The sequence below is a fragment of the Drosophila mojavensis genome, unplaced genomic scaffold, assembly GCF_018153725.1.
Source record: "Drosophila mojavensis isolate 15081-1352.22 unplaced genomic scaffold, ASM1815372v1 contig_136, whole genome shotgun sequence".
Lineage (NCBI taxonomy): Eukaryota > Metazoa > Arthropoda > Insecta > Diptera > Drosophilidae > Drosophila > Drosophila mojavensis.
Genome location: NW_025318667.1, coordinates 1,961,701 through 1,986,602, shown reverse-complemented (window position 1 = coordinate 1,986,602; position 24,902 = coordinate 1,961,701). Strand labels below are relative to the sequence as shown.

Sequence of the window (24,902 nt, the reverse complement as noted above, 5' to 3'; positions counted from 1 at the left end):
GCTCATGACAGGCCTTGACTCGGTTTAACTGCAGTTGAGTTTGAGTTTGTGTTATGAATACAAAAATCAAATGTCGCACTGTCCCTTTTACGACTTTGGAATGAGCTAAATGTTTTTTAATTCAATTCAACTGCTCAGCTCCTCGATGTGAATCTTTAAAAAGAAAGAAGACTTTTCCTTATGCAAGATTCACCTTTATAAGCTCAGCTGATCTGTTTGAGTTTAGCTTATATCATTTCACAAAACTAGACTAGAAAGTCTCTGGCGGCTCACGACTAGAACAATTTAACTTTTAATAGGCTTCTCTTCATCTCCCTCTCACATCATCTGCTGGACGTTTTTTGCATGCGCAGTAATCCAGAAAGCCATTTTTTCACAGAAAATTCTAATTGCTGTGCGGAAAGTCCATTAAAAGGCGAAAATATGAATCGACTAACTGCACTTGCGTCCAACTCAAACGCAGCTCAACAGAATTCAGGCAAACTCAATTCTATGGCTTCCTTGAATTTGCAAGTTTCGGCGTGGCATTGTTTTTGGCTCAAGGACTTTTCGTCCTTTTGACTGGACGCCGTGAATTGGGTTTTGTTTCAAATTGTGCTGAGCACCAAATTTGTCGAGTCAAAGGCGCCTTTGAGCCGACAGAGTAAGCCAGCCATAAATGGAATTCGTAAAGATGCTCACAGACAGCAACTGAATCACTAAAATTTAATCATCAGAAATTATTAAAAACCAAAAAAAGAATACAGAAAGTGAGTGTGTATGTGTGTGTGTGAGAGAGAGACAGGGAGAGAGAAGTGAAAATACAGAAATCACATAAACGACAAAGGAAACTGAGAGATTCGGACTGTTGAGCTGGCGAATTGTCAACTCGATTCCCAGGAAGCCCCCGAAAAAAAAAAGAAGGTATATCAAAAAGTTTAGCTGCACTCAAACCCTGCGTAAGCTGAAACCAAGAGATAAAACCATAAGTTAAGCAGCATAACATATAGTATCTCTGTCTCGCTCTCTCTATCTCCCTCTCTGTGTGTGTGTGTGTGTGACTCTGTCTGACAGCTCAGCCATTCAATGTGAACGAACATTTACTTTGGCCAGACACATGTCTGTATATAGCCCAGAGAGGGGCAGGCGGACGGTGTCGGGGCAGGGATTTTGAAGATGCATCACATTTAGCTGCAGGTAATATGTAAGCTGCATCATTAATCTTGCAGCCAGCATCCGAGCAACAGAGCAACTGAGCCGCAAAAACCCCTAGCCTCATCAAGACCCAAACTAAAGCTCAAGTCCAATGCGTCGGTTGAGTCAGCTGGTGTAGAGGCGTCTGCTCGCTCGGATTATTAATGGGCTAAGCTAATTATTGACAATGCTGATGTCTGACTGACACGCCCCCTCGACGTTCTCGCCGCCCTTAGCTCCACGGAAAAGAACTTTACCAAAAGTCCGAGCAACAATAACAATCAATTTAAAATTCTTTCCAATACATTTGCTGCTCAAATTATGCATGACAAATGTTTAAAAGTTCATGACTAACAAACAAAGAGCTCTTAGCATGGGCGGCGCAGCAAAGGGACTACGAGGGGGGTGAGGAACGCGGAGGCGCGATCTCTCGTTTAACAGGATTTCGATTTGATGAGAGGAGAACGTTGGCGTATTGCGATAAATTGGCATAAAATTATGAAAATTCAAGCTAAACGAAATACATATACAGGCGTAAGGCAGTGGCGTAGCTGTGAAGGGGGGCGGGGAGGGGTATAGCTAAGCACTGTGCTATGTTGGACATGAACTTTTTTCGATGAGCACAGACATTGATGAGTTGACCATGCAGGCAAAACGCATGCAGGCAGAGGCGTAGATAAAACCATAAGAGGGGTTCAGCCTCTGCCCAGTTGTGAGTTTCAGTCAAGGTAAATCTCAGTACGCAGCTGAAGCAACGCATGAATAAGAGACAATGCAACAAAATTGAGCCTAAGTGAGCTCAGAGGCGTGGTAAGGGGGGCCAGTGCATCTCTACAGAGAGCTTGATAATGGCACCAACGCTCAACGCTGCCAAGAGCATGTGAATATGATGGAAATGCAATGGAGCTAAGGTAGAAGGGAACGGGGAATCTAAGCAGGGGCAGCTGAAAGGGCGCTGGATTGCGGCTGTAGCAGGCTATCCAAAGGCATGAGGCAGGAGGCATGAGGCATGAGGCATGAAGCAGCGAGTCGGTTTATTTGGTTAAATGCTGAAAATTGGCAAAACGTACAAGACCTAGCCAAAAGGGGGTGGAGGGGCCGAGCCAGGTAAATGGGGAGACCAAAGTAAATCTGTGGATGCATTTTTGTTCTTCCTCTTCGTTGGTTTTATTTTGTTGGTTGTTGGTTGTTGGTTGGCCCCTTGTCAGAGTTGATGAGCTGCAGCTGATAGTTTGCAGCTTAATGGTGGGAAAAGTGCAGCAAAAAACGAGTAGAAGAAGAAGAGTTCGAAACAGGAATCAGACGAAGAAGCAGCAGCAGCATTTGGGGCGTGAGGTGGGCGTGGGAGCTAAGCAATTGGAGTGTGGGAAATGTAATGAGTGGGAACACTACCAGATACTAAATGCCAGGCAAGTGGAAGCAAGTGAAAGCCGTAGAGCAAATAGGCATAGACTGATCGACCAACAGATACCCTGTACTGAATAGTGGAATGGATTGATAACTTACAATTTTGAATAGGAATATTTTATGAATTCACTTTGAAGCTGTTCAAATAATATCCATGAGAATGAGATAATGGTAGACTTAAAGTTACCCTGTAAATGCTGTGGTAAATATATATTCTACTCAAAAAGGAAAATGTAAAAATACCCTGTAATAATCGAGCACAATATACGACTAGACCCATCTACTGGCTATTTTGATAGACATTCTTTGAAAACCATTTAAATGGATAGAGAACACAAATAGATAAACAAAGCAGGCTGGAGAGACTGCGAGAGGATTAAGGTTATGCAAAGTTGAATACAATTAAAACCGACTACAGCTGCAAGGGAAATGTGAACAATTGGAGACAGAGATTGAAAGATTGCCAGACTGTTGGGCTGTTACACTGTTTGAGAACTCGGCATATTCGTTCCAAATGGAAACCCCAATGAAAACAATAGGCTCTCTGGCCGCCTCACTGCTCTGGCTGGTCACTCAACAATTGCCCAGACAACATACGGAATTCAAAAATGGGAAATAGAAACGAATTGATTAAACGACTACAATTCCGAAAAAAAATATAGATGGGAAGGAAGAGGAAAAAGCAACAAAGAATGTGGGCGGTAAGGGGAAAGGACGCAGGAGACATGACTCCAGCAGCTATGGGCCTCAACAATTGACCTGTGCTCCATGCACTTTGCATTACCAATTACAAGCAGAGTCCCTGGCCACAGGCTACGGAACCAGGGGACCTATGCTATGCAAATGGTAACTAAGACCATTGGCAACAAATGCGGAACGTCAACGACCACGACAATTGAGGTCGCAATCAGGGAAATGGGCATGGGTAAAAGGTAACTTGAAAATGAAATCGAACAAGGTAGCACCCCGTTTCATTGTTATGCAATTGCAACATAGCCAACGGGGGGAGAGTGTGGGGGGACAAGGCTGTGGAGTCAATTAAAAATGCAGCCGATGGTCGATGGGGCTGCAGTGTAGTCCAGTCTAAACACCTGGATTACGGCCAAAGGCGTTGCTCGTATCATTGACCTTTTGGCACACGCCATTGCCCACACTAACTCTCTCTCTTTCACTCCTTCTCGTTCTCGCCCTGTGTGTGTGTGTGTGTGTGTGTGTGTGCAAGTAAGACATAATCCAATTAGCAATTAGTTGTGTATGCCAGTCGTCGTTACCTGAGCGCTTTAGACCCTCTTTAGATGGTTCAATAGATAGGCTGGCTCAATCCACACACGGCGCACAGGTAGCGGCCCTTTTCTCAGCACTTAGGTTTTAGGCACTGGCTAATGCATTACGCATGCCAATGCCGACTAAATAACTCAATTTAGTATGCCAGGGGCGCACTTGTAAGGCATGCAGCACGTCTGGCAGCATTTCCTGTTCCCATCAGCCTGGACTAGTCAGCCTTTCTACCAATCAAATAATCGACGAATTCCCTACAAAATATGATGGACGCATATGGATATTCCTTAACTGATTCACAGTGTATACAGAGAGGACTTGAGAGAGAGTTCTATAACATTCTATGTGTTAACAGTCAAAACATATTGTTTAGTTGTCAGATTAGAAATTGTAAAAACAACAAAGTCTAAAACAAAAGAATATTTTTCGCTTTTTTCGACCAATTCAATTGTGCTAATCAATGGAACCAGAGACCTAAAAACTAGATGTACAAAAAACACACGTAACACCAAAATCTATGCAAATTTAAATCATTTTGTGATATTACGATTTTTGGTCAATTTTAAAACAGATTTTTTTGGGTAAGTATGCCCTTCATATTCAATGGTTCTACGGAGGTCTTATGGGATTATGAAGAGTTATTGGGCAAAGCTATTGACATAGACTTACTTGGTTTATAGTGGGGGATCTGTCTGCTATTGTCATTTATTAATCTCTATATCTTATATATACATCTTCAACCTTCTATCTTCTATCTCCAATCGTATAGGTAGCATTACACTGATATGATAAGACAGATCCAAACAGTTTTGCAACATCTGTTTCAGCTTCTGCTATTGGCTTAACCTTAAGATTAGCTGAGTCTGTGGAAATCTGACTGGAATAAAGTTTCCATGTGATAAGGCTATAGCTAGTTGATGACAAGGCAAAAACGAGTGCTGGCGAGTGATAATGGATATATGAGATATCATCCATTTAGTACGGTTTATAATATCTCGTATAACTTATTGCGCATGACTTTTACGATGTGCTATGTGCTATACAGTCGACTTACGATCATTTATGCATGTGTGCTATATCATTTATGATAATTATTTGTACCAGGCGAATGCCTCTTCTCTTTGTTTTTTATTATTTAAAATTCATTCATCATACTTAAAAGAAGAAAAATGAAAAAAGAAGCAACACAGACGGACAGACAGCCAGCCAGTCGAGCTGTGGGGGCCACAATGCCGGAGCCAAACAATCCTTCATTTGTATTTTCAGTGCACAGTAATTTTTGTTGTTGTTGTTGAGCTGGTTTTTGGGTTTAGCTACTTATTGTTTGTGTGTTTGCTTGTTGTTGTTGTTTTTTATATTTTTTATAATTCCTCTGGCATTATGCGGGCATTCATTTACCACGCTGCAATCCAAGCCCGCCGCTGCCCCGACGCCCCTGCCCGCCCTCTTCGCCCAGCCGCATTGCAACTGAGAAAAAGTTGTTTAATGGCATCCCAAGAAGCTTGCTGCGAAGCCAGAGTTTGGGCTTTTGCGTCTGTCGCTGCAGCGAAGACACTTGAAACTGACACAAACATTGGCATAATTATGCTCAGCACACAGCTTCGTTGTGTGCATTGCTTGAGCAGAGTATGCTGTTTCGGTAAGAGATTGGATGCGGTTAATGCGATTGCTTATAAAGGAAGATGGATAGATATTGTCCCTCTCATTAGTATTAATAGATGAGTTGATCCAAGTCTAACTGTATATTTGTCTGTGTGTCTGAGCAACCGACCTTTTGTCCGCTCGTTCAGTTTGAATTGTCAATCGAGTTCAAGAAATCGATGCGTCGATATGAAATCGATATGAAGCTTCAGTTATTTGATTTTCCATTTGGCATGTCTTACAGGCGGGCATTTAGATCGAAGGTACTCCCTCTATAGATCCCTCTCTTTGTCACTGCCCTTAGGGTATTACCTAGTCGTGTCTACCCGATGTGAGCACTTTTTTTTTTTTACTTGTGTTTTCTTTTTCTTTTATTTTTCACTTAATTCACTTCTTTTGTTGCTGCATTTTTCATTTCGCCTCGCCTCGCGTCGAGTTTCCCATCATTTTGATACAGATTCCGATGCACTTGTAATTATGCCACATGGCATCGGCATCGACAGCGGCATCGGGTGGGATATGTGTACATAATTCTCGTTGCACTTGAGCTTGAAAACAGTTAAAGGGAGCAAACGAGCTGTGTAACTCTTTCTTATTAATCGGAAGCAACAGGGCAAGGCTGAATTGTTTCGCCCCGGCATTGGGCATGGTTCATTGTTTATCCATATACTTATAGAGTCCATGCAGCTACTTAGTTGTAATTATCCAAAATCCTCCCACACACCCATCCAAAGCAAGTCAATGGGGTGTTCCAGTTTTCGTTTCTTCTTCTTTTTTTTTTTTTTTTTTTTTTTTTTTGGGCGCTTTACACAAAGAGAGCGAGAGTTTGGCTGAGAAAGAAAGAGAGAGGAGCTGGAGTTTGGGCTGGGCGCGGTTTGGCCTTTTGCTCATTTGCAGTTAATTTATGGCTTGGCAGCTGGCAGAGTGAGGCGAACGGGGCGTGGGGTGTGGGGAGTGGGGAGCGGGGGCTGCGGGACAACAATGGTTGCTAATTATGCGCAAGTTTTTGGATCAACTTCAACTAATTGTCTGTCGAAAAATAACGTAGCGAAGGCAGCAGAAGGAAGCCCCCAAGTCAAGTCGAGCGTCGAGCGACGCGAGAGTGGGCTAAAAAGCCAAAGTTATGCTAATATAATACTCATAGACTAGAAGACTTCCCATCCCAGCCAGCTAGTTATATGCATTGCAGATTGCGCACATTATGCAGCTCATTATAATCATGATTAGGTTGTGAGAATCGCATCTAAGTTAATCATGAGCTCCCAGCGTGTAAGTCCAACTAAAACTCTTTAAGCGCCGCGTTTGACTGAAGCCCTTAATATCCACTTTTGGGTTTTATGACGTGATTTTCGTAGGATGTAATCGCTGCGCTGCCTCGAATGAATTCCAAGTGAAAATAACGCCAAGACTTTATGAAGTTCACTCAGATCTAGCTTTTATTTTGGCAAGAGTTTAGGGCTTTTAGCTTTTAGCGGTGTTTTCATGTTAATTAGACTCATTTGAAGTGTTAAGCTTTTGATTAGTTTTATTAGCTAAATGACGGTGTTTAAGCTAATAAAGTAGACAAAGAAAGAGATTTGATACAGCTTTATATATATATTATAGCTTGACAACAATGGAGCATTTTATTTTTAACAATGCAAATTATTATAAAGAGAGAGCTCCACTACGAGAAGAGAGAATCTTTAAGGAAGTTTGATATGTGCCTTGACATATTTTGTGGAAAGTTTACTTCAAACTCTTTTGCATTGGGGATGGAAATTTGAGCTGCATTCGGGCCAAAAGTTGTAAAGCACAAAATAAAAAGAATAAAAAATCTTAAAGGAAGTTCGCTATAAAGCTTAACATATTATGTGAAAAATTCACTTCAAGTAATCTACTTTAATTCTTAAACGCTTTTGCATAGAATTTGTCTTAAGTTGTTTTTAAGTTGTTGATTGAATTGAATGAATACTACATCTATTTATTTTTATGTTAGGATCTGCATTTTGATCTCGAACTCGAATTGAGCAAAGCCTATATTGACAATAATACTCTATTGATTTCTAGTTGAGGAAATCATAGAAAAAGTTCGACAATCAACGTGCATTAGCTGTTCGTTTTTCTAGTTCATTTAACTAATAATACTTTAAGCCACTTTCCTGTTAATGCTGTTATTGTTGTATCTAAATTTCTTGTTGAGTTTCATAAAAGCAAATGCGCGGCTTAAAACCAAAACGACAACAAAAGCGGGCTATGAGAGCAAGAAAATAAAGAAACATTAACAAAAGACGATTCTAGCAAAAGTGGGCGACTCACTGGGAGGCGGGGCTGTGTAAAAATGCCCCTTACTGGATTAAAATTAAAACAAGCAGGAGTGAAAGAGACAGGCAGAAAGAGTGAGAGAGAGAGAGAGAGAGAGAGAGAAGGAGAGAGTTAGCAGAAGGCGACAGCAAATGGCGGCATAGAAACTGCTGCAGGCGACACAAACCGCAGCTGACGCAGGGAAAGGGGCTAGAGAGGGGCGTGGCAGTTGGAGCAGGGACAGAGGGGCGCTGCACATAAAAGACGTGGCAACAATTCTTTTTCTACGCACGGCCAGACTTGCAACATAATTGGAATTTCCTTTTTCCTGCCTCACTCTCGGTACGCTCAAGTGCCACAAAAGACCAGGCTCAAGAGCTGTTGCCGCTGCTGCTGCTGACCAACAATAACAACAACAACAACAGTAACGACTACAGAAGTTCATCAAGACTGCAAAGTCGTCGTCAAGAGCTTCCCAAGAAATTCAAATTGTGAATTTTGATAGATTGAGAGAGAAAGCAACTTACAGAGCCGACAGCGCACTTCTTCGTCTTCTCGTTCTACTGCATCAACTTCAGCTGCTTCTTCGTTTTCTTTTTCTTTCTCCCTTTTTTGTCTATGTACATTATGCTTCGTTAAGTTCAAGGGTTAGCGTGAATGTCGCCCTCTGCGTCATCTCTGTCATAATTTACTTCTTTTTAGGCATATACTCAGAAATATACATCTATATGTAAATATATTCCTGAACTGCATCTGCTTTTTAGTTTCTCAGGATTTCTTGCTTCCAAATTTTGTTTAAAGTACTTTTATTTTACTTTTTATTATTCCGATAACTTATCGATAATTTTAATCTATACTTTTGTACTGTTTAATCAAGACATCAAATCAGTCATTGGCTGCTTTCAGTTGGACTTTTATGTTCTTAGATTAATCCATCTCAGTCTGCTTTTATAAAACGCTTTAAGCCAGTTCCATGAGATACACCTTTTACAGGGTATTTTGTTCTTTCGCATTGTTTGCTAATTTCTCTGTTTAAGTCACTTTTTCTGATTTCGCTGTTCGTCGCTTGCCGCTCACAGCTGTCTTTCAGTTCTTTTACTTTTCTCAGGCTTCAGTGAAAGCTGGGCGGGCAATTAAATGGGTTAGTTCCCAAGTTCTTGGGTTCTGGGCTAATTGGAACGCGTGTTCGGGAAGTTCCAAGACTTTGTGTTTTGTCATCCGGCCGGGCTCTTCTTGGCGGGCAGCCATAAAATAAATATGAAACAAGAACCGTTTAATGCAACGAGCGTAGGTTAATGCGCTTGCAACATCAATTGAGGCACATGCGGCCAGCGGCATGAGGCAAGCGGCATGCGGCACGGTGACGACTTCTTTTCATGTCGCTTTAAAAATTCAAGCGCAGAACTTGCCCACAGCAACAGTTAAAGAGCACCACAAAAAATAAGGAAAGAAAAAGAAAATGTTGGACATGTTCGTTCACAAAAAAAGTTGCGTTAATAAATTTCATTATAATTTTCTTTGTATTTTTTTGGTTCTTGTATACTCTTTGCAGGGGGCATCGCGAGCTTCGCATGACATGTGTAACGCATTGCCCCTAGAGCAGATGGGTCTTGAGCTGGAGTTGGCTGTAGATAGTCTCTAGAGCAACTGAAGCAACTAAATGCTATAGATAGAGAATATATAACATCTGTTAAGTTTGTCAAGGAATGGAGTGTGTTGACAGCATACTAAATAGTAGTATATTATAATAGTAGTATATGATAAACCTACAAATATGTGTAGTATGGTGTAGCACGACATATAGCAGTATATGAGATATGCTATTTATAGAGTAGTATATAGTATATTGTATAGTAGTAGTTCAGTTGGCAGTAGCATATATGGTAGTAGTTCACTTAATAGTATGCAATATAGTACTAGTAGTAGTATTGTAGTAGTTTATTGAGTAAAATATTATACAATAATAATTAAGTAGCATCATTTAGTAGTAGTGTAGTCTTTCTTCTAGTAGTACATAATTAAGTCGTATTTCGTTAAGTAGTATATCCGTATTTCATACAAGAATATTGCATATAGTAGTATATTAAATAGTAGTAGTAATAAAAAACCTATAAAATGTACAAAAGTATATTAGAATAGAAGTAGATTGTATAAACCATGCTATATTATATTTGTCGTCATATTCTAGTATATCATGTATAGTATTTCGTACGTATACCAAATAGTAGTATATCACAATTTCTATATTAGTACCTCTAATACATTCCCATTCTTTACATTCCCAACTTTGTAATGCTTTAAGTCTAATTATTTCAATTACTCTCTCTCGTTTTCCTCAACCTTTCTGTCATTCTATGGTTCTCTCCCCCTTTTTGCGTTCATTACAAATTAACTTGATAGATACCGGCAAGTAAAGCCACCTGCAAGTACATTTCAAATTCGTTAAGCTCATCTTGTATATCTTTTCTCTGCTATTGATGTTGCTGTTGCTATTGTTGTTGTTGTCATTAGAACTGTGTCTAGTCAGTTCCGGCAGCAAATACCGGTATGGGCCCCTTTACAGCGAACTCCCTGACCGCTTAGAGAAAGGTTAGACAAAAAGCCGCAGAGTACACAGAAGCTGATGACGATACAAAAGTAAGAGAAAGAGAAAGAGAGTACAGTAGAGCAGAGTAGAGTACAGTAGAGTGGAGTAGAGGAAAGCGAAAAAAAGTGGTTGGACAAATGAAGCGGATGTGGTAATTGGTCGCAGTTTTCTTTTAGTTAGTGGTCAACCGACCAGGAGGGAGGGGGCCTGGGAGTTTACCGATTCTGATGTCTAAATACAATACCAAAATCCGCAGATCTTTGGCAGAGCAAGAACTAGAAGAACAACAACAGCAACAACAACAACTAGCAATGGGCAATATATACACAACACAGCCAGAGCTGGTGGAGCAGCTGCAAATGAAAATGGACAAGGAGAAATTCTATCGGTTCTTTGGCATACGCATGGCTAACGAGGGCGATGGCTATGACCTGACCGGGGAGCGACGGCACGAGATACGGCTGGAGCAGGAGCAGCACGAGAATCTGGATGAGTATGGCAAATCGATATCCGTGGCGGAGAGTCGGCCCATTAGCACCACGCCCACGCCCGTATCTTGGCTAGGCGGCCTGTCCTTTGTAGAACGGCTAGGCAATCCGGGCACTGTGGCCGAGCTCCATCGTCGCTGCCACGACATGATGCCGCAGACATTCGACGGATTCCGGTTGAGCGTCAACCGTACGCTGGGCAACTACCTCACCGTGGGCCACACGCTGCACGCGGGCAACAAACCGCAGTCGATTGACTGCCAGTTCAATTGCAGCTACCAGGGCGATCAGCAGAACGATCTGACCGGCGAGCCCTACCCGATGCTAATCAGCGAGGTAGACGCCCGCGGCAATGTCACCGCCAACCTGATGCACTTCATAGCGCCGCGCTGGCGGGCCAAGCTATCGGCGACCGTCCTGGACTCGATGATGCACAACTCGCGCCTGTTCCTTGACTACTTCGGCGAAGACTACAGCTGCACCTGCGTGCTGAGCAACATCGATGTGATGCAGCGCATGGGCGTCTTTGTCGCCTCGTATCTACAGCAGGTAACGGCCCAACTGGCATTGGGCGTCGACATCATCTACCAGCGCGAGGACATTGTGCCGGGCGGCCAGGCGGCGCTGGTCTCGGCTGTGGGGCGCTACCAGCAGGACAATCGACAGTGGTCCGCCATGCTTAGCATGCACGCCCTGGAGCTCTGCTACACACAGTTCTATGGCCAGAGTCTGGGCGCCAGCGTTCAGCTGCAGGCGAACATCCTGAAGCGTCAGGCCATCTCGAGGCTTTGCTACCATTGTCACATGCCAGACGCCGGCTTCAGCTTTCGGGGCGGCATCGATACACGCGGCGTCATCAGCGCCGTCTGCGAGAAGCGACTCGAGCCGTTGCCCATTATGTTGCAACTTAGCGGCAAGATGAACCATCTCAGCAGTCGCTTTCGCTTCGGCGTGGGACTCATACTCGGCTAGACTAACAGTGCCTGCCTACAGAGAAAATTTGGGTGAGTTTCCACTATATACACAGAACCTACACTAGGATTAGACACGCTCTAAACCTTCTTCACTCGTACAATCTGTGAGAGTGGCTTAGTTCCTGCTCACACACATCTATGAGTTCCTAACTCTTTCCCCAAAAGTTAGATGGGAGAGTTAGGCCCAAAATGAGAGTAAGTCCATTGCATACGCCTACACCCTCAATCTTCTCTCGAGTATTGTTGAACTAAAGTATACTCTCATTCACCCAATCATTATCTATCTGCTGTATTCACCCAATCATTATCTATCTGCTGTATTTCAGGACTCGATTGGACCACAGCTTCAACCGATCTGTCAGCACAACCGGATGCAAATCGTTCGGCAACGGTTTGTGTAATATATACAGTTTGTCAAATATTTTAGCTATCAAATTTGGAAAGGGAACGCTCCCTTTGTATTAGCCAACTGGTCTGTACCTATAACTCACCCTCGTATGCAGACTAAAACTAAAAGAGAATCAAAAAACAATCTTGGAAAATTCCGTTTCATCTCGTTATTTTATCAATGTGTCAAGTGCAACGCTCAAATTGTCTATAAGATGTCTCTGATAAATTATTAATAAGAAATACAAAAAGTAATAAAAAAACACATACAAAATATACTAAGATATATTATATATTGCATTATATGATATTTAATAGTCGGATCTATGTCGTACACTTTGCAATATACGATGTAGACTTCTTACGATTAATAATATATTACGATTAATATACTATCGGGTTTTTACGATATAAGGTATATACATGTATAACAAATATAAATCATATACGACATAAGAAATTTAATATACGGTATATAATTATGTATGGTACGCTACATATTTATATACACTGTATGATACGAGACATATGATGTATGGTACGATACATATCCTCTATGGTATATACGATATTATATGTACATTTACAATCACAATTGAAGGTCGCACACTGCCTAGACAACACCTCTATGTGGGAAGTATTTTTATGTTTTTCACATATACAAATTCTGGTTTATTCCATAAGATAGCGAGAATATAGTTTTCGTAATATCATCTCTGTGACATTCGCTGGGCAAATATTTGCACACGAAACGTTTATGACGGCCCAGAAGTCGGATTGGCTATAAATTCAATTTCATTTAGCCAAAAACAAGCCTTTGCGACAATTGTAATACAAGCAGATCCAGCGGCCCCGATTCTTTTATTATATTTGCATTAGAGCTCATCTCGATTACGTCTGTGCCTGAGCATGTGTGTGTGTGCGATAAGGGCGACTCGCTAAATAAATATTGACGTCGAGCGATAAGAGTTTCAGGCCTAGGCCTAGTCCTAGAGATCTCGTTTGTGTTTCTACGAAATGTGTTTTTTTTCTTTTGGGTCGTATTTGCTTAGCGTTTGAGTAGTTCCAGAGCGAGCCATATATATGTATTAAAAACGACATATTAAGGTGGAAATTTGTGAAAAGAATAAGAAATCAGGTAAGGTTGGCTAGCTGAGGTGCATGGCTAGAAAAGACCCTGCAGTGATGATTGTTACATTAACTTGGATGCATTGTGTAGGTCTATTAACAGATAATAATCTTAATTTCAAATCACTATATAGGAATATTTTGTTGATAAATTCAAGTTTAGAGCTTACGAATCCTTGACGAATTCATAGAAATTGGAATAGATAATATTGGTCAATTTTCTACAAATGCATATGCATATTCCTACTTTCAGTCACATTTCCACGAATCCAATCTACCCTGCTCTAGTTCACTTTTTCATGGATGCAGCAAAACATTTTTATGATTAGTTTCGATAGATTTCTTTCTTTCTCCCGTTCTTCTTCAATTTCTTAAAGAGGCCATTCGTCTAAACGTTATATGGCTTTTCTTTTAGTTTCTTGATTGAAAATGCAATTTACGCTTTACAACTTCATTTTGCAGCGTTCGCTCGTGTCTAATTATAAAATTATAGCACTCACCTATAGTCAAACAGCTGCAGAGCATTACGTAGAGTAGTGTGGCGAGTCGAGCCACTCGCTGCCTTTGCAGTTGGCCCATTTTGTCGTTGCTTCTTTTACTTGTTGTTGTTTTTCACTAATTTCTTATTGCAGTTTCTTCTTCTTCTTTTCTTTGTTTTATTCTCTTTGTTGCGTTGTTGCACACAGTAAAAAAAATGTATAAAAAATTTGCAGTTGCTTTAATGTGATTTGAATTGAATTCTTGTATTTATAATTTGCGCACTTTTTGGTCACTGACACTCGTTTGCGATCGGCAATTAGCGAGAGCGAGAGCGAGCGCTACTCGCAGATTGTATCTGAAGTTAATAATGCGTTTGTGTGTGATATCTGAAATGAAGCAGAAATGTATGGCTTATGATTAGTAATTGGCTAAGTCAACTGAAGAAACAAAAACTCAGGCGAGTAATGAGTAGCGAGTGAACCTAGTAACGATCAGCGAGCAACGAGTAAACGAACGGACGAGTGACAGGTCGATTCACTATCAAACTCAAGCTCATCCAAATCTTTTATGAATATCAAGCAACGAGTAATAGTTAACAAAGCAGGTTAGGCACTAAGTGACTCATAAGAGTTCAGGCAACTCCAACTAGTAACGAGTAAGTGAAACTAGCAAACGAGAGAGACTTTTAGTCAGCACTTTATGCAGCCCAAACTCACTTAACTCTGGCCAAAGTTCAAAGTCAAACTCTCTCAAATTCTGGCAAAACTCTAACGAGTAACGAGTGACAAACTAACGAATGAGTTTAGCAACTGTCGCAAGTGGCAGACAGAATGAGAGGGGCAGGACGAGGAAGAGGCAATTGAGTTTGCCGTTGAACTTTAGTTAGCAGCGAGTGCGAAAAGCAGCGAAATGTCTGAGTGGCTGACAATTGGATTTAGCGCTAAGCCGCAGTTCGTTAAAATGCCAAATGTTGGCCTTTACTTTTTGGCCAAGCAACTGACTCAACAACAAAGAACGTTGAAAAACGCATCGCAGTTGCTGTTGCCGTTGCCGTCGCTGCTGCGTCACACACGAGCGATTTTTGTAGCAACAGCGGCGACTGGAACCGGCAGCAGCAACGGCGAAAAACTTGTCTCTGAATGAGTCGCAAGTGCGAGGCGATTATGAGTGAGCGCATATAAGCATATGTGTGTGTGCGTGCGCGTGTGTGTGTGTGTAACATTTGCGCTTTGACTTTGTCTTTTTCCTCTTTGCCTTTGCGTTCTAAAGTTGGCCGCAGTAAACCTGCTGGCGACAGCGACGGCGACGGCGACGGCGACGGCGACGCACACATGTGTGTAAAGCGTCGCTGCTTGGCCGGCCAGTTTTTTGTAACGGAAATTGCGGCGCTGTCTGCAGTCGAAACACGTCGCAGCAGCAGCAGCAGCAGGAGCAGCAGTGGAGGGCGACGCATAACGCATACTTAAATAGCAAAAGGAAAAAAAAAACAAAGAATTTTTTATAGTTTATCTGCTGCTTGATTTTTCCAATAATTTTTATCATGCAGGTAGCCGCTCTTCATATGTATGTGTGGTGTGTGTGGGTGGACGCTCTCTTTGTGAATATCAGTGAACGTGAAACAGAGAGAGAGAGAGAGAGAGTACGAGCGAGAGTGAGAGCGTGAGAGAGCGCGTCAAAAGCGCGCGTTCAGTTTTGTTTGACTTTGTTGTTGCAATTTTTGTTGTTTAGGCATTTCGTAACGGCCGCACGATAAGCACTTCAACTGACTCACTCAAACACACACACACACACACACAACAACAACAACAAAGCTCGCACACACGCACATGCACACACTGTGTGTGTGCGAGCGGGAGAGCAGATTCACTTAAAGCTTAGCTAAATTGCATGTCTCTATGCAAATGTCCTTGAACTGCAACAGGTTCGAGCGGCAGATGGCGCCAGTCCCAGGCAATTTCGCTATATTTTACATTCAATCAATATTGAAATGGCCTTGAAATGCTAGCAGCTATTAACTTGGCAAGTTTCAATTTGAAAAAAAAAAAATAACCAACACTATTTTCTTTTGTTTCTTTTTGTAATTCAACTCTTGTTTCAACTTAAAGTTTTCACGCGTTTGGCCATAGTTTTTCAACGCTCACTGTGGCTGTAAAAACAACAAAAACAGGGCGTCAGTCGCTCAATTGGGAAAAAAACCTGTTTTCATTTTCTTTACGTTGTTTGTTTTCGTAAAAAAAAATAATATAATTTGCTTTGCTTAGTAAAAAAAAAACTGTTTTATTAACAATTTAAAGCACGTGATAAAAAAAAAACAATTCTTTTCAAGCACATTTTTCCCAGTTTCTTGTTTATTTTTAAATTCTTCCGGCAAAAAACAACTTAAAAATGTCACAAAGTTATTTTTGTTGAAAAAAAAAAGATGAAAAACGCAGACAAAAAATAACGGAAAAAACAACAGAAACAGAAACAGAAATGAGTATTACCAATAATTCATTGTCTAACTGGCACAAACACACGCACACAGATGCACATATATAGATATATATGTGTGTTGGGAGAGTGACCGATGCGATAAACGTTAAGAACGTCGCGGAACGTGTTACCACAGTTAACTAAAATTACGAAGAACACGCACACGACGGCGGCAACGGTAACGGCAACGGCGACAGTTAAAGAGAGAGCAGACAACGTCCACTCGCCACGACAAACGAAATGAGAATGAATTGAAATCGCGCGGCGACTGGCCCGCTCATTTCTCTCTCTCGCTCGTTTGGCTGCGGCGGCGGCGGCATAGCTGAACGTTGAATAATAACGGCCAGGCGGCTAGCAACATGCTGCTGCAGTTTGCTGCTGGCTCGTTTCGCTAGCAACATTGCTGGAAGGCAGGCATACGCGGCGTGTTGCGAGAGAGCGCAACTTAGAGAGAGAGAAAACGCACTCTTAGCAACATTCAACATTTAGCAGCAACGTTTGTGTTAATTGCCATTAACAAATTGCAGTGCACAGTGTACACAAAGTAATAAAAAATATAAAGAAAATTATAAAAATAATAAATGAAAATAGAATATATTATTTATTTAAAAATATAATATGTAATATTTTTAATAATTGTAAACATTTCTTCGAAACTGAAAAATTTTAATTACAAATAAATAATATATAAGAAAGAAGTTTAAATTTATTTGTTTCATAGGATTTTTTTGTATTTGCTTTTTTTTTTTTTTGTTCGCCTGACAATTTATGTGGACGGCCACTTGTTGCCCATCTTCAAATGTTGCACCACATGCCCAGCAACATGTTGCTATATATAGTAGCAATGCATTTACGGTGAACGTTAGCAACATAAGCGCAGATCGTGCGCACAGTGGTTGCTGACTTGACGAAATAAGTAAGTTAAATATTTATTTGATTTAAGCAAATAAGGGAATACATGAGGAAATTCAAATTTAAATAAATGAAAAAAAAGAACACATATAAATTATTAATTAAAATATATTTAAGATTAAATTTTAATATCAAATAAATAAAAATGAAGTCAAGTATGATACTCTAGTCCACTGTCTTCAATCCTATTGCTCTAACTAGTCGAATGCTATACAGAAATGCAAAAACCACATTTCGATTTTAGGTTTGGTTGCGCTGCTTGTGCGACTTTTGGCAATTTGCTAAATGCAACTGCGTATCTGACAGATGCGAATGCGATTCACAGATACGAATTACACAGTCTGCATTTAGCTAGCTGCAGCTCCTTCTCCTTCTCCTGCTGCTCATTGCTGTTGCCTTCGGCATTGCCTGGCAATTTATCAGCGCAGACCAGAGAGCAGAACCCCCTGCCCTTCTGCACAGCCCTGTCAATTGGCAACACCTACCCCTACCCCGACTCCTGCTGCTGCTCTGGTCGTTCTCTGGCCACCCCCGCCCTGTTGCCAATAAGTGATTTATTGCATTGTTATTTTGTCGTTGATGTCGCACTTGCTGCAAAACGCATTTTATTTATTGCGCCCAACCATTTGAAGTGTGTTAATTTTATTTCCATTTTTCAAAAAAGCACAAAGCTCCCTTCCATTACCCCTCTCAAGTTCATCGATTTTCCGCACTCTTTGCCATTTCAGAATTTTCAATTTTCATATTTTTCGTCTAATCGACGTTGACTTAGCTGAATGGAATTTCGATACTTAAATTAAATTATCTTTGGCTTCGACTTTATTAAATTCTTTGTTCAATCAAACAATCAGCAAATCAATTAGCTAGTTCTACCAATCAAGTAACGATTATGGTAAGTCAACTAGTTTATTAAGCAGTAAAACGGTTCATCAATCAGCTTTTTAATCAGTCAATCAATAAGTCAGTCAATCAATTGGTCAGTCGATCAATTGGTCAGTCAATCAGGCCGTATACCAGGCCATCAAAGAGTTCATCAATCAGCCAATTCGTCAATTAAACTATTGTTCAATCTGTCAATCAATGAATCCATCATTATATCAGCTAGTCAGTCAGTCGGCAATCAGTCAGTCAATCCAAATATTCATTGGTCAATTGATCTATCAATCCATCCATAAATCAGTCCAACGTTCCGTCAATCAATCAATCATTTTCTTCAGCTAAACCGTAAGTCACCCATTCATCTATCTATCAGTCACAGTGGTCAATCTATCCACCTCTCAGTCGGTCAATCAAACAGTCAATCAGACGAACTCAGAGACTTTAGAGAATAAAGTCAATATTTCTCGTAAATAGTAGATATATATCGAATAAAGGTACAACACCTGACTTCGACCATAAAACAGTGGGGCTTGATTTGACCTCAGCTCTAGCCAAGTACAAAATGATTGTAGCAGTTGTAATAATCAATTAGAGACAGTTTTCCCATGGCTTCGGTGGGTTTCGGCGTGGAGCAGTCAAAGGATCTGTTGACCATTGAAAGGAATCAACTTATAAAGCGAATACTTAAATATCAATTTATATTGTTACCCTATTCTTTTTTCGTAGTTTTCTGCTTCCTTTGTGTTTCTCTCGTGGATATTTGAAAACAATAATTCATCATTTTGCGCTTGAATGGAGTAAGCTGTCGCCTCATCGTGCACTTTGTGCTCGCTGGCATCATTAGTCAGCGCCCAGATATAGATATATCTGGATCTGTTGCTCAACCAACCTGTCCGTCATAGGTAGACAAGAGATTGTGTGCAGAGCGAAGAAGTGAGAGAGACAGAGAGACGGGCGGATAGAGTGAGTGCTGCCCTCTAATTGCTTATAGAGTTATTAAGCTTTCGACCTTAGCAGGTCAAATACTCGAGCGATAATCAAGTTCTGACTTGGCCCAACTTAATTGCGATACAGATTCGAGCTATCAAATTGCTGGAGGGGACCACCCAAAGCCCAAGTTAGGAATATGTTGAAGACAGGACGGAAATAGCACCAATATGCTCCATTTGTACCTCTGGAACGAGCATATGTAACTTGGACTTGCATACATGATTGAACAGAGCTCAGAGCTGAGTCAAGGAGGTACCTTCAATAATTCCCATTTCTATCAATGTGAGAGAATTTCAATAGTTTATGGAAGAATATATTTATGGAAAAATGACTATCTGTTGGTTGATGACTCAGTCCATCAGATTAGATTGACTGATTGACAGCTTTATAGGCAGTGGATTGACTGATTGATAGATCAGTTGTTTTATTGATGAGTTTCAATCAATTGTTTGATTGAAGAACTGACTGATAGATATATTAGTTAGTGATAGTTATATTACCTGATTCATAGACCAAACTATAGTTTGATTGGCTGATTGATTAGCTGAAGAATAGACTAGCTGATTGATTGATCAACTGAGTGATTGACTGATTGATTGTCTGATACCTCGGGGGACTCACCGATTGACTGCCTCATCAAGCTATACGTGTGTACAGTTAGCATACATGATACATATGTATATGTATGCGTATGTCCGACAATGAAGCCCTGAAACCTTCAACAGTTCTTACAAAGAACCGGCAAATAATGAACTCATAGAGTAGCAAAACATAATTAAAGTTTCTAACGGGGATTTTTATATTCGAAATACATTTATTTTTATATTAATGGACAATTGTTCAGCCTGCTGCCCCGAAAAGGCAAACGATCTACTTTGAGTGACCTATGTGCCCTATGTGACCTACGGACTTCATGCCTTTTAAATCGATTGACAACGCCCACAACGAATTTAATTTAAAACTAGTCGCAAAATGCGTGTGCGAATGCGAATGGTTGATTGGACAATGTTTGGACTGAAAACATTTACGCATTATGCTGCAAATATTTGGAAACAAAGCAAATGGGACCAGAAGCCTGAAGGGTGAGAATGGAAACAGAGACTGACGGCGGGAGAGGGCGCGGGAGAGGAAGGGGGTGCGATGAGCGAGAGCTAGAGGTAGATGTAGGGCAGAGCAAGTTAAAGTGAGGGGGAGGACTGAAGCTGCTGCTAATGCCAAGTCTAATGCGTGAGTCAATGCTCACTCTAATGTAAATGCCAATGCTAATGCTAATAGTAATGCTCGTGTAAATGCTGTAGCTAAGAGCAATGCAAATGCTAATGCCAATGACAATGATAATACTAATTTTAAATGCCAATGCTTATGCTAATAGTAATGCTCGTGTAAATGCTTTAGCGAAGAGCAATGCAAATTCTAATCCCAATGACAATGATAATATTAACTTATCCGCTGATATCAATACTTTATTAATAGCTTCACTATTGTCAATGCTAATGCTGATATTTAAAGCGAATGTGAGTGATAATGCTAATATCAATGCTAATGCTTATGCACTCGTACAAAGGTTAAGGTAAAAACTAATGTCAATGCTAATGCTATTTCTAATGCTGATGCTAATGCTAATACTAATGATTAGCATTAACATCATCCTACAAACGGCAAAGCTAAAACTAATGCCAATGACATTGCTAATGCTAATGTGACCAACGCGGAGACTAATGTCCATGCTGATGCTGATAGGAATAAAGCCAAGGCTCAGGGAGAAGCTAGGGGTTAGGGGTCAGGAAAAGGAAGAGGTTTACAATGAGGTAAAAACCAAGGCTGAGAATGAGGGCGAGAGTGACATACAGAGAGTGAGAGAGGAAGAGAAGAGAAGAGAAGGAAGAGAGGGAGAGAGATCGATAGCTTGGACAGGGGTGAGGGAACGCGTGCGCATTGCATGTCAATGGACCACCCGGCGTGATGCAGAGAATTCAAATGGGTAACTGTCACGCGCCACACAAAAGGTCAACGGGGTCACAGTTCACCGCGTCGCAGTTCCATGTCGATGTCCAGTTGCATTTGCAGTTCCAGTTGACAATTGGCAACAAATCAAATATATATATTTTTAATTTTGCGGCTAGCAAGCGGAAGTCCAAACAGAAGGACAACAGAATGGATGCCAATGCGAATGCGGATGCGGCTGCGGATGCGGATATGTTGTTGCTGTGGTTTTACGTTATGTGGGCAGCTATTGGAATTGTCGCTAAACTAATTAAAGGGGCAAACCCCCTTTTTATGAAAAATGCATGCAAGCATTTAGTATCATCAGAATTGGATTAAAGCTGATGAAGGAAGACAAGCCGAATGAAGAAGGAGAGAGGAGGCGGGAGAGATTGAGAGAGAGAGAGAGACAGAGAGAGAGAGAAAGAGAGGGAGAGAGATTGGGGCAAAGGTATGACCATTGAGGCAAAGGTAAGGCCATGAACAGAGTGAGAGGAAAGCGTTAGATACAGAGAGATAGATATAAATAGAGCTACAATGAGAATAAAGAGAGTGTAAGACTGCAAATGACACACAGAGAGAAAGAGATAGATAAAGATAAAGAGGTAGTAGCTAACATTGGGAGAAGCTAGAGCGAGTTGTCGGACAGACAGAAAAACTCATTGAAGCTTTTATAGAGATAGAGAGAGAGAGTATCTGAAGAAAACTGAAGAGGGAGAAAGAAAACTAAACTAATAAAGGAGAGAATAGCAATGTGCGAAAGAAAGATAGAGATAGAGACAGGGATAGTAGGAAAGAAAGACTTGTACTTATACTAATAAAGACTAAGAGCAAGAGGGAGGTAGAACGAGGGTACAGAGAGATCAAAAGAAGCTGAACAGTATTGGAAAATATTGAAAAAACGAAATGTATATTCCGAAACAAATTCTTGAAAATTGAAATAAAGACAAAATCATAATTGAAGCGTGACTGTGATGTGATAGACGACCCCACGGAAGGGCCGGTACAGTCAGCCACTTGGCAGTTGACTTGGCCGACTGTACCAGTTACACTGCGGGTGTCTGCAATGCGATACGCGCTACATCAAATAGTTACAAATGCTGTAAGCCGAGAGCCGAATTTGAAACGGAGTACGAAATGGGAGAGAGGGGAGAAGCCATGATTCGATGGATGGATGGATGGATGGCTGGATGGAGTCACAGCTGTGCCTAGGTAGAGCACAATTAGTGTTTGGCCGCAGCTAATTATGGCCACAATAACGCTGCGGGTGATGTCCGTTAGGTGTATCGGGGCGAGGCGGCAGGGGGAGGCTGTGCGAGTGGACGGCAGCGGCGTGGGGCGGGGCGGGGCGGGTAGATCTGTTGACTGGTTGCCTTGACAGCAATTGGTCTGCGCCGTATTCCACATACATACATACATATATTTCGGTTGACATTTTCCATAAACTGTGAAACCCTTAATTAACTTTTTCAGACACACAAATAATGTGGCTCGACTCGAGCGTTGGTCCAAAAGCCGGGAAAAAAGAAAAGGGACGTCATACCACTAATCCGGCTTGGTTTGGTTTTCATTCTTATTGTCCTTGTGCCTGTTTGCTTGTTCTTGTGCAATTTGAGACCAGGCTAAAAACACAAACACACACACACACACACACACACACACACACGCACACAAAATGCGACCAAAAACCAAACCAGACTGGAGACGAGACCCAAGACAAACCCGCCACCGCCTACCTCGCTCAGAGCCCCCGAGCTGTTTGTATTTATAACAAAAGCAAATATCCGAGCGGAGCTCGAGACTTTTCCGGAATCGAGGCGCAATGAAATTGAAAGTGAATGCTTCGTATTGGATTCAATTCGAATCAAGTAGGCCGAGCACCGTCCCAACTGTCAACCACATTCAGATGGGAAAATGGAATATGTTTCGAGCTCAGTTCTACACAGCATTTACACAAGGCTACATCAGTTTTATTTTCTCATTTTTTTATTTATTTTATTTTCGGAAAATTTTCTCAAAATTCAAAGTATTTTTCGTTTTCGTTTTTTTCGTTTTATTGTTGTTTTTTTTCAACTTAGTTTGTAAGCTAAAAGTGAAGTTGTCGAGGCATACAAAAAAAAAAAAAAAAAAAAAAAAAAAAAAATGAAGATATATATTTGTATATATTTTCTGCAATCATTTGTTGGGCGTAAGTGTTTTGATCCATCCAGTAAGTATTACTCTATTGAGAATGTCGTCCTTCCTCTCCATCTCTCGTAGGGCATGGCATGCAACACATACATAAATACAAAAGGACGTATCACACGGAACAAACAGTCGTATCACACGTATGGGGTACGTTTACGTCGCTTCCTCTGTCTGTACTTCTACTAATCCTACCTTCCTCCACAGAATCAATCACAAATTTCAAGATGTACAAATAGTTTTCGTAAATTCCGGTAAAGACCACATTTGGAAATGCAATTGTTCAGCAATTGGTGTTAAAATTATCTGTTTATCTTTGGAACGCATCAAATAAAGAAAAAAAAAAAAATACACGTGTTTTCAGTAATCTCATGAGAGAACGGATTGCAATCATGATTGAAGAGGTTCGTCGTTGTGAACGATTGACAATGCTTGACTAATGCTTGTAGGCTGATGGCTGATTAACTGGCAGTTGATAGAACATCGCTTGCTTATGATGGACTAAGGATTGAATGGGGCTAATATAGAGATTGACAAGGCATATAGTGACTGACCTGTAGTGATTGACTAAAAAATATTCACTTGCAGTAGATGGTTAGGTTTGAGTTACGATTGAGTAAATACTGAGCCATTAGATTGACGTGATGCGTTGACTGGGGTCACGGATTGACTGCAGATAATAGCAGTGATTGTTGCTGGTGAAGAAATGGTGCATTACGTGATTGATTTTAGATTGATTGACAAAGATTGAATAATTTACTGATACAATTTTGGCTATTGGTAGAAGGGTTGATTCAAGATTGACCAATAGAAGGGCAAGTAATAATCGATTGAGTAGTCGATTTATCTATTCTTATACAAATGTAAACACCTTCCTAGGAGTGGCCATTTGAAGTGCCAATCGTGTGGATGGTCAATCAATAAATCAATCGAGTGTTAATGTTACACAAAGGACATTCAAGGGCATTCAAATTTTGCAGTCAGTCGAACAAACGAATGGGTTATTTTTGTTGCACAACCGCAAATATCCTGGTGTCCAGCGACCCACGTAGACACCTATGCGCCCACACACACACATACACCTACGCACACCTGAGCTGGTTTTAGTCGGATGTCCTGTGCAGGCAGGACACGCAGACTCATTATGCCATGTGGTCAAACACAAAGTATGTCTGCATGTGGTGCGGCTTAACAATGCTGCTTTGAAGCAAGAACAAACCCACACAGACACAGGCACACACGCACACATACATACGTCTAAGAGACACAGGAAAAAAACAAAAATTAAACAAAGTAATTTCTGCTGGCCCAAAGGACGAACTGTGCAAATTTAAGGCTTCGGCTTCGGCTTCGGCCGTGGCCAGCCGGCCAGGGTTATGTGTGGATAATGCGGCGCCATTAAACACATTATAAGGTTGGCCCGGCGAGGGGGCGTCGCGGAGCGAGGATTGGATACCACAACAGGCGGCAGGCTGCCCGGGCACTTCTGTTATAATTATTAGCTCTTGAATAGCTGCGGCGCTGAGCGAGTCTAGATTACACACAACTCCCCAAGCGGCGACAGGAGCTGCGACAGCAGGTCTCTTTGTTGTGGTCGACATGTGGACGACGATGAAGCTCTTCATTTTGTTGTGCTCTACGCCATTTCACAGTCAT

At 41.2% G+C, this 24,902-nt stretch overlaps 2 protein-coding genes and 2 long non-coding RNA genes across 14 annotated transcripts in view; 3 read left to right on the top strand and 1 right to left on the bottom strand.

Annotated features, from left to right (window-relative positions):
- LOC6585562 (fasciclin-2) overlaps positions 1 to 16,554 on the bottom strand; it is a 91,999-nt gene extending 75,445 nt beyond the window's left edge. For 8 of the 9 annotated variants that reach the window (XM_044011629.1, XM_015160952.3, XM_015160953.3 and 5 more), the window contains exons 1-2: positions 16,310 to 16,553; positions 13,847 to 14,212 (exon numbers count right to left, since the gene is read on the bottom strand). In XM_044011629.1, coding sequence (XP_043867564.1) covers positions 13,847 to 13,925 — 79 coding nt within the window. In that variant the 5' untranslated portion in view covers positions 13,926 to 14,212; positions 16,310 to 16,553. Of the gene's footprint in view, positions 1 to 13,846; positions 14,213 to 16,309 lie in introns of all 9 variants that reach the window. The other variant, XM_044011631.1, reaches the window with a different exon arrangement.
- On the top strand, positions 4,193 to 12,494 carry LOC6585563 (mitochondrial import receptor subunit TOM40 homolog 1). The gene is made up of 3 exons (XM_002011155.4): positions 4,193 to 4,439; positions 10,626 to 11,861; positions 12,158 to 12,494. Exon 2 carries the CDS (start codon positions 10,681 to 10,683, stop codon positions 11,827 to 11,829), a length of 1,149 nt encoding a protein of 382 aa, XP_002011191.1. The 5' UTR covers positions 4,193 to 4,439; positions 10,626 to 10,680; the 3' UTR covers positions 11,830 to 11,861; positions 12,158 to 12,494.
- Positions 16,555 to 18,517: 1,963 nt separating the features above from the next.
- LOC116804587 lies at positions 18,518 to 19,410 on the top strand. 3 transcript variants are annotated; one of them, XR_006358088.1, is made up of 3 exons: positions 18,518 to 18,583; positions 18,816 to 19,052; positions 19,107 to 19,410. It is a non-coding gene; the product is annotated as an uncharacterized LOC116804587 (long non-coding RNA). The 3 variants fall into 3 exon arrangements; XR_004364585.2 differs by having other exon boundaries at positions 18,543 to 18,703; XR_004364586.2 differs by having other exon boundaries at positions 18,546 to 18,703; positions 19,104 to 19,410.
- Positions 19,411 to 22,984: 3,574 nt separating this feature from the next.
- LOC26528370 lies at positions 22,985 to 23,568 on the top strand. The gene is made up of 3 exons (XR_001448698.3): positions 22,985 to 23,250; positions 23,322 to 23,396; positions 23,454 to 23,568. It is a non-coding gene; the product is annotated as an uncharacterized LOC26528370 (long non-coding RNA).
- The last annotated feature ends 1,334 nt before the right edge of the window (positions 23,569 to 24,902 follow it).

Coding starts and splice junctions, on each gene's coding strand:
- LOC6585563 (XM_002011155.4), top strand. CDS start 10,681: ATGGGCAATATATACACAACACAGCCAGAGCTGGTGGAGCAGCTGCAA.